General features: G+C 39.3%; 1 protein-coding gene across 2 annotated transcripts in view; it reads left to right on the top strand.

The window, feature by feature from the left end:
- Positions 1–9,973, top strand: part of Fermt2 (FERM domain containing kindlin 2) — a 69,719-nt gene that overhangs the window by 43,352 nt on the left and 16,394 nt on the right. For both annotated transcript variants that reach the window (XM_048362985.1, XM_048362986.1), the window contains exons 4-7: positions 809–943; positions 4,498–4,723; positions 4,827–4,929; positions 6,757–6,864. In XM_048362985.1, the coding sequence (XP_048218942.1) occupies positions 809–943; positions 4,498–4,723; positions 4,827–4,929; positions 6,757–6,864 (572 nt within the window). The remainder of the gene's footprint in view (positions 1–808; positions 944–4,497; positions 4,724–4,826; positions 4,930–6,756; positions 6,865–9,973) is intronic.

The raw sequence follows: 9,973 nt of genomic DNA, 5'->3' as shown, positions 1-9,973 counted from the left end.
AATGTATAAGGACTACATGTAATATAAAGCTTGACTTCTAGCCTTAGATAAAAAGCCAATATATAAATAAAGCTTCTAATATTTACTAGTAATAATGAATTAAGAGTGCTGTGGTATAATTCAAAGCCAGCTCAGGCAGGAAAATCTGTGAGACTTTTATCTCCAATTAACTACCAAAAAGCTAGAAATAATGCTGTGGCTCAAAGCCTTGAGCACAAAAGCTCAGGGCTAGTGCCAACAGCGTGAGTTCAAGCCCTATGACTGGTGCGTATGCACAAGCACACACACACATACTCTCATACACACACACACACAGAGTGTTTGTGATTTAAAAAAAATTTTTCTCATGGCTGGGGATTGAATCCAGTACCTTGTTCAGCCTAGGCATATATTCTTTTTGTTTTTTTGTTTTTTTTTTTTTTTTTTGCCAATCCTGGGGCTTGAACTCAGGGCCTGAGCACTGTCCCTGGCTTCTTTTTGCTCAAGGCTCGCATTCTACCACTTGAGCCACAGCACCACTTCTGGCTTTTTCTATATATGTGGTGCTGAGGAATCGAACCCAGGGCTTCATGTATACGAGGCGAGCACTTTACCACTAGGCCATATTCCCAGCCCCCAAATATTCTTTCACTACAGATTCTTTTTGAAAAGTGCCATACATCAGTCTTCATATGCCATCAGTGTCTGACAGAATTCAGATAGAGATATACACAACAGGAAATGGTAAGCTCTTATCTTGAAATAGATTAAACGGATGTACTAAATATAAAAATGTTTATTTTTTTATTTAATTTGTATTTTCTAACAGATATCAGACACCCCGAAGAACTTTCTCTCTTAAAGAAACCCAGAGATCCAACCAAGAAAAAAAAGAAAAAGCTTGATGATCAGTCCGAAGATGAGGCCCTTGAACTAGAAGGGCCCCTTATCACTCCTGGGTCAGGTGAGTCTGACAAACCAAGGGGCTGACTGTGTCTTTTGGTTTAGGATAAATGGATGGATCCTATTGGTCAGGACCATGGTCAAGTTAGATAGTATCACTCAGAATCATTCTTCAGTCATGGATTCACCATCACTCATTTAGTTGTTGTCATGTGTTAATAGATAAAGCAGTAAAGAGGAAGCCTGATTTCTCTTGCTCAAAGTGTCAAAAAGAATAGTTCTCTAATTGGAGTCAGCTCTTTGCACACGCAAAAGAAAAGAAGGAAGAGTGGAGAGAGGAGGGAGGGAGGGAGGGAGGGAGGGAGGGAGGGAGGAAGGAAGGAAGGTCGTTCATAAATCCAATATTTAAGGAGGCAATATATAAATGCCAAAAGGACGTATAAATTTAGACAGGAAACAAAATTATCCTAGTACAGTATATTTTTTATGAACTAGGGAATTAAGTTTGTTAGTTGAGCAGTTAAGTTTCAATTGCTAGAACTTTGATGGAAAGATTCAAGGAGAAAGGGTGATACTAATAAAGAATGACTTGGCAAAGAAAAAAGTGCAATGTATAAATCAGTTAAATCAATTCATTGGAGAGAGACCGCTAAGATATTTCATGATCACATTGGAGGGTTTTTAAATTATCTAGTGTACTATAGAGCCATTGTTTTCTGAGCATATTACAAAATGAACAAATCAATATGTTATAATGAGCATTGAAGCTGGGCATGGTGCAGTAAAGCTTGCCTTAGTGACGTGGTAACGGGATTGTAAGTGATGCACACCAGCTGGAAATGGTTCAAATGAATTATATACAGGATGAGTGTGTTTAGCTGCAAGCCAGCAGGGCTAGCAGATTTATGTCATGGGAACTGCAGAGCTCTTGACCTTGAGCAGGTTCTTTAACCTCTAACATGAAAGTAAAGTTGTTGGGGACACTAAATGAATTACTGCCCACAGTAGGAACCTGGAAGTGAGAAAAATGAAGTGTAAAGTTCAGGTCCTGGCAACTTGAATGGGAAGAGGCTTGGATGGACTTGGTGGCTGTCTAGTTCTGTTCAGTGTGTGACTTAGGAAAACATTTTCTCTATTAGAAACTTTAGGTAAAGAAAACTGATTAATATCTAGCTTGACACCATTTTGAGTAGTAGTTGTAGTTCATCATACTAAGGAACAAGTTTTCAATATGCTGAAACCTGTTCCCGGGGCTTGAACTTGGTGCCTGGGCTCTGTCCCTAAGCATCTCTGTACTCAAGGCTTTAACCACCAGAGCCGCAGTGCCACTTTCATGTCCTGACATTTCTTAGCAAAAGATTTACTTAATAAACTTTGGAATCATCAAATTCCTACTAGAAAGTAATGTTTTGTACTCTGTGTCAAGCTGAGCTAGGGAAATGTCATACCTGTGTGGAGTATCACACAAGTTTAAGTTTGAAAGTCACCATGACTGACTGTCCCAATGTGGTGCTTTTAGTGTTGAGAAAGAGGATTCACAGTTTTCCTTTCATGTTTAGATCTTACAAATTGTGTTAGAACTAAGACTAGAAGAACACATAAGAGGAACATTGAATCAGATATCCTGTGCCTCGTAAGAGAGTGAATTATTTTCAGTAAAACTCCTTTGGATTTTAGTTTGCCTACTCTTCCTAGTTTACTAGGTTGTGCTAACTGCAAAAATCTGTAACCTCCATTTTGGGGGAGATGTTGGTTGTGGGGCTTGAACTCAAGGCCTGGGCTCTATCCCTGAACTTTGTGCTCAAGGCTAGTGTTGTACCACTTGAGCCATAGCACCATTTCCACTATCACCATTTTCCACCCATCATTGCTTCAGTCACCACAGAAGTGGAAGTTAGGAAGGAGAGGGATTCTTAAGCATATTCCTCTCTTTGGTAATAGGGAAAAGCTTTTCTTTCCATTATCCATTAACAAAGTTCTATCCTTCTGTGACTTTTTAAAAATTTTTGACTACCTGGGACAAGATACAATTTAACAGAAATTAGAATTTGGGGAGATGTTTTTACCCAGTATTACTTTGAACTTAAAAAAATGTCTTAAATAAATTTCATTTCCATAATTCTGTTGTTTAAGTGAAGAAACATATTGACTAATTTTACAAGCTTATGTTTATGTGGCCTTGACTGAATGCTGTACTCCTATTATGTTGAGGAATTGTTTAAAATAAAACAAGACCTCAGGAGGAATATAAAATTTCTTTTTTTTTTTTTTTTTTTTTTTTTTGCCAGTCCTGGGCCTTGAACTCAGGGCCTGAGCTCTGTCCCTGGCTTCTTTTTGCTCAAGGCTAGCACTCTGCCATTTGAGCCACAGTGCCACTTCTGGCCATTTTCTGTATATGTGGTGCTGGGGAATTGAACCGAGGGCTTTATGTATAAGAGGCAAGTGCTCTTGCCACTAGGCCATATCCTCAGCCCTAAAATTTATCTTTGTTAGCCTCTTTCAAGGCAAAATCCTATCCACCCTCTTGTGTTAATACTTTATTTCTAAATCTATTGAAACTAGTTTGGCTATTCGCTGGGAAAATAGTAACTCTCAAATTGTTCACCTAATATATTTACATTGAGCTATCTTAAAACAGAATGGATTTTAAAAGATGATATATGTTGAAGACATTTCACTATATACTTGACTAGAGCACAACTTCATTCTTTGGGATTACTTGTTTTACTTTAGACTTAACTTAGAGTGTCTGAGGTTCTTTATTCTCTTTCTCTCTAGACTCTTTTATTAATAGTACTTAAGTTTGAATTCAGAACCTTGCACTTAAGAGGCAGGCACTCTATCACTTGAACCATGCCCCCCAGTCAACTCTTCTGTTTCTTTAGTTATTTTTTGAACATTTTTTTTCTGGGTTGGCCTGGACCGTAATCTTCCTATTTATACTTTATAGGTAGGATGATCAGCATGCATCAGTACACTCAGCTTTTTAGAAGTTGAGATGGGTGTCTTTTTGCCTCAGGGGCTATAAATTATGGTCTTCCCAATCTTGGCCTGTAGGGCTATAGGCATGAGTCACAGTTCTTGTCTTAAGATTCTTCTCTCAAAATATACTTCAGATACATAAATGTCAGTTTGCAATTCACAAGCAGGAACAATCTGTTTTTCCTTTTCCCCATTTTCTTTTCAATCTTTTGTTTCTGTCCTCTTAACATTGTCTTTCCTTTACCTCTGAATTCCTTTCTTTCCTTTCCTATAGGCACTGATGTTCTTTACATTGGTCCTCTGAAAGGTGAGCCTGCCACAGTTAAATGCAGAAAGTGTTGGTCTGTCTGCTTCAGCTGTACCCTTTATTTTCTAACTCCCTGGAATCGACTTTTCCTCACAATTTCTGCTACCTTAGTGATATTTTTATGGCTTTTTTGACATGATCTAATGCTGTACAAGTGGAGTTAGTCAAGTATGCTTTGCAGACAGGTAAAATAATGTGCTAAGCTTTCTTTCCAGATTGAAGTTTGTGTTTTACATTGTGTTTTATGTTGTAGTATGTGTTGTTAGTGAAAACTAATATTCTTTATTTCATACTGATGATAGCCTTTTTATCTTGTAACTTCTTAGGAAGTATATATTCAAGCCCAGGACTTTATAGTAGAACAATGACTCCCACTTATGATGCTCATGATGGAAGCCCCCTGTCACCAACTTCTGCATGGTTTGGTGACAGTGCTCTTTCGGAAGGCAATCCTGGTATACTTGCAGTCAGTCAACCAATCACATCACCAGAAATCTTGGCAAAAATGTTCAAGCCTCAAGCTCTTCTTGATAAAGCAAAAATTAACCAAGGGTAAGTTTTTTTGAAAAAGGTGTAGGTACCATTGAAGAATTTATCCAGCTAGAGATAGAAACATTTTGTTAATTCTGTATGCTATTCGTACTGATCGGCACAGGTGGCTTGATTCCTCAAGATCTCTTATGGAGCAAGATGTGAAGGAAAATGAGGCCTTGCTGCTGAGATTCAAGTATTACAGCTTTTTTGATTTGAATCCAAAGGTACCAAGGGTTTGAAGGGATGGGTTTATTTCCTCTCTCTGTCCAGCTAGCTACTAATACTGAATTGTTATAAGTTGAGGGTTTTTTTTTCTTTTCTTTTTTTATTTAGCACCTTTCTTCAATTATACTGTAAGGAAAGAAAAATTCTGAAACTTTACCTCACATATTACTTTTGGATTACTAATTATATGGCAAAAGATTTATGCTAGGCAAACATTCTACCACTGAGCTTTATCCCCTGCCTTATATAACCTTTTCCTATCTAATAGTCAAGTCTTACCTGTTTTTCTGTGACTGGCATCATCTGTGCTACTATTAGCACTTTGCTTTTGAGGTGAGATTTAGCTTGGCAAGGAAGATCAGGATTTTCCCCAGAGAGGACTTGGAACAGATCCTTGAAATCTTCTTGCTCATGCTAGGGAAAACCTCTCTTGACTATCCTGCAGACCTTTTCATAGCTGGTATACTCTAGATTGTAATATACTAAATTTTATTATGTGCTTGCATTGTTTTTTGTAATTTCTTGGCAGTACTGGGGTTAAAACCTCAGAGCCTTGCCCTTCCTGTCCCCTTTGGTTTTTGAACTCTGGGCCTTGGGCACTGCCCCTAAACTTCTTTTGCTCAAGGCACTCTACCACTTGAGCCACAGCATCACTTCTGACTTTTTCTGTTTATGTGATACTGAAGAATCGAACCTAAGGCTTTATGCATGCTAGGTGAGCACTTTACCACTAAGCCACACTCCCAGCCCTCCCTTTGGTTTTTGCTATCTTTTTGTTTTGTTGTTTTTTGGTGCTGGTTCTTGGGGTTGAGTTTAGGGCTTAGGGGATGGGCACACTGTCCCTGAGCTGGGTTTGTTTTTTGTGTTTTGGTGGGGGTTTTTGCTTGAGGCTAGTGCTCTGCTACTTGAGCCATAGCTCCACTTCAGGCTTTTTGGTGACTAATTGTAGATAAGAGTTTCTCAGACTTTCTTGCAGGACTTTGAACCTCCATCCTCAGATATCGGCCTCCAGGGTAGGATTACCCACATGAGCTGTCAGTTCCTGGCTTTTGTTATGTCTTGAGTAAGATTTTACTGTAGGTCAGCCTAGACCTCAGTCATTTTATGCTTCCCAGGTAGGTAGGATGACAGGCTTATGCAACCAAGCCTAGCTTCTTGTTGGTTGAAATGGGAGTCTTGAAAAGTTGTTGCCGAGGCTGACCTCAAACAGCAGTTCTGTTCTCTACCTCCTTAAGTATACTTAGGATTACAGAAGCTTCCATGTCAAACTTTCATTATTATACAATACACATACACCGTAAGAATGTATAATAGAGATACATAAAGAATATATAAAGAAATAATTTTAGTTGGGCACTGGTGGCTTGTGCCTGCAATTCTAGCTACTCAAGGGGCTGAGATCTGAAGATCATGGTTCCAAAGCAAACATAGGCTGGAAAGTCCATGAGATTCTTACCTCCAGATAGCCAGGAGAAAAAACAGAAATGGAGACATAGCTCAAGTGGTAGACTGCCAGTCCTGAATGAAAAAGCCAAGTGAGAGTATGAGGCCCTGAATTCAAATTCAAGTACTGGTACCAAAACAAAAAATAATAATAATAGTATATTTTATTGTGGCAAAGTCTAAATAAAATTATTGAAAAGCAATTTATAGTTCTACCTTACTTTAATACCTACAAGTTTGATTTCTTTCTTTGTTTGTTTGAGATAGTCTTGCTCAGAGTGTATATACTCACTTTTTCTTGTGAAGCTTTAAAAATATTCAGAGTTGAAGACTTTAATGCTAAAGGATAATATATTACAGAAGTGTTTCTTTTTGCTCCTCAGTATGACGCAATCAGAATCAACCAGCTTTATGAGCAGGCCAAGTGGGCCATCCTCCTAGAAGAAATTGAATGCACGGAAGAGGAAATGATGATGTTTGCAGCCTTGCAGGTAGTTGAGAAGATTTAGTAAATGGGACATGTGGGGGCAGGGCAGAGGTTGGTTTAAAATAATAACTTGGTGGCTAGTACCATTGCGTAATAGTTTTTACTATTTATGTAGATAGTGAACAGACACTTTTGAAAAGCTAAATACAGAAATTAAGTTGCATTATTTAAAAGTTTAGTAGTATATTTGGTTAACTCTTCTGCTTTCTAAAGGGAAAAGTTACCCTCCACCCTATGTATAATAGCTTAAAGATGCCCATTGGATTTAAAGTCAGATTTCCGAGGTGATGCTTACCCCATCATTTCATGAATGGCTGGGGAAGGAGTGTCTTTTAAGTGACAAGATTTCAGGAACCTAAATATAAATGTGCTTTTAAAGCAATAATCGTTAAGAAGTTGGCAGCTAATGTTGTCCTTAGATTAAACCAGTGTTTCTCTAGTTGTGATTCTTGCTTGCTTAACCTGCTTCGGAATTACTGTAACACTTATTTTAATTCATTATCCTTCTTCAATGTCACATATGGACCGAGGCTGCTCTCCATTGATGAGGTTCAGCAGCCAGTCCCCACGTGGGGAGTGGGTGGCAGCCTGGGGAGCCATGGGTTGGGGCTGTGAAGAGAAAAGGCACACTGAAAGGGAAGGATTCTTATACAGCCTATTCTCTTATTCTTTCATTTTTACAATCTTACATATAAACTATTGAAACCATAGGAAAGGTTTTTGTTGTTGTTTCACAGTTTATAGTATCTGGTTTCTAGATGGAAACGTAAACTGGTGTTGATTGCTAAGTGTCAGCTTTGCCAACTAAGTCTAAGATGCAGCACTTTTGAAATTTACATATCTCCTACAGCATTGTTTGCAATTTTTTTTTTATAAAATAGTAAGCAGTGTGAATTAAAAAAAAAATCTCGTATCTGGGGCTGAGAATGTGGCTTAGCAGTAGAGTCCTTGCCTAGCATGCATGAAGCCCTGGATTCCATTCCTCTGCACCACAAAAACAGAAAAAGCCAAAAGTGGCACTGTGGCTCAAGTGGCAGAGTGCTAGCCTTGAGCAAAAGAAGCTCAGGGACAGTACCCAGGCCCTGAGTTCAAGCCCCAGGACTGGCAAAAAAAAAAAATTGCTATCTAAGTTAGGCTTTGGCCAGTGTTCTCTCTCTGTGGTGGATTCTAGTCCAGATACAGTTGATGATGTTCTTCAGTCTTTAGAGAGAAGTTCAGGAAAGAAAGCTGATATTCAGGAAGAGCTTTCACTGTGACGATTTTTGTTGTTGGTTGTGGGGCTTACTCAGGGCTGTCTTGTACTTTTTCACTCAAGGCTAGCACTCCACCACTTTGAACCACAGCTCCACTTCTGATTTTTTTTTCTGTGATTAATTAGAGATAAGAATGTCACAGACTTTCCTGCCCAGGCTGGCTTCAAACTGTGATCCTCAGCTCTCAGCCTGCTGAGTAAATAGGATTGGATTATAGGTGTGAGGCACCATTGCCTGGCTTCATCTTTGAGACATGCTTAAACATCCAGCAAAGATCAGTTACAATTCAAAAATATCGCCATTAGGAAGCAAGAATAGCTAGTTCTCCCTAGATGCATGATGGAAGAGGAAGAAAGAGACTGGAAAAGCCTTATTGCCAGGTGATCAAGAATTGATTAAGCGGGGCTGGGGATATAGCCTAGTGGCAAGAGTGCCTGCCTCGGATACCCGAGGCCCTAGGTTCGATTCCCCAGCACCACATATACAGAAAACGGCCAGAAGCGGCGCTGTGGCTCAAGAGGCAGAGTGCTAGCCTTGAGCGGGAAGAAGCCAGGGACAGTGCTCAGGCCCTGAGTCCAAGGCCCAGGACTGGCCAAAAAAAAAAAAAAAAAATTAAAAAAAAAAAAAAGAATTGATTAAGCAACTGGCTTAGCATCCTAAACTATTGCCGGGTGATTCAGACTACCAGAGTTCTTGAATTAAATCCTGGAGCAGTTTATTGAGTCCCTACTTTCTTTAAAAATTTCAACCTACATCTTTCTCATTTTGAAGAAAAGCATATAAATTTTCTAGGGGAAGTTTTGCCAGTGACCAAAAATGTAAAAGACTACTGTTTTGTTTTTTGTTTTTTGTTTTTTGTCAGTCCTGAGGTTTGGACTCAGGGCCTGAGCACTGTCCCTGGCTTCTTTTTTGCTCAAGGCTAGCACTCTACCACTTGAGCCACAGCACCACTTCTGGCTTTTTCTGTTTATGGATTGCTGAGGAATCCAACCTAGGGCTTCATGCATGCTAGGCAAGCACTCTACCACTAAGCCATATTCCCAGCCTCAGTCTTTTATCTTTATTTCAAAAATATTCTAGATTCATACAGAGCATGGCACATAATAGGTCCTCAAAAAGTATCTATTAAATAAATATCTGTGCAGCTGTGAAAATGTGCTGCAACCCCTCTCCCCTTGGCATAGAGCCACTAGTGATTGGATTAATGGAAACTGAAGGGTAGTCTCAGAGCACAGCTCACTGGAGCATTTTAGAATCCACAGATTCAGTGAGAGAATTTTGGAGTGCAAATCGCCTCTTCAAAGACCAGACCCAAAGGCCAGAAGCCATCCACTACCACCAGGAAGAAACTTTGCAAGTATGGTGAAAAGATCCTGGTGTTTGTTATTCAGAGATGACCTATGCCCCAAGTTCTTGTTGAGACATCCAGATCCTTATGTTAAAAAGATTCCCCACATACCTTTGAGACAAAGCTGGATTTTATAACAAGTCCTGTACCTAGCCGTGACTCCACTGGTATGATTCCTAAAGACCTTTGCTCCAGAGTAACCTGAGCCACTGATATGAATGCAGATTCCAGAAGGGTGGTTTTTTGTTTATTTGTTTGTTTGTAGGTAGTATAAGGCAATCAGGGTTAATTTTCTGCTTCTAGGTAGTAGTAGAAGGTAAAGCAACCAATGTTAAGCCATCTCTACAAGACTATGCAGGTTCTGCTCATTCACTCAGTGTTCATATTTACCAAGCCCTGTTCGAGACGACGTAGGGATGACAGCCCTGAAAATAAGAAAGAAAAAAGGGCGAAAAGGAGAAAAAAAGATCTCTGCTGAACTTTTAGTAGAAGACTAGATAACTCTCTCTTAA

The sequence above is a fragment of the Perognathus longimembris genome, chromosome 14, assembly GCF_023159225.1.
Source record: "Perognathus longimembris pacificus isolate PPM17 chromosome 14, ASM2315922v1, whole genome shotgun sequence".
NCBI classification, from domain to species: domain Eukaryota; kingdom Metazoa; phylum Chordata; class Mammalia; order Rodentia; family Heteromyidae; genus Perognathus; species Perognathus longimembris.
Note: the sequence above shows the minus strand (reverse complement) of the source record. Positions and strands in the feature narration are given on the sequence as shown.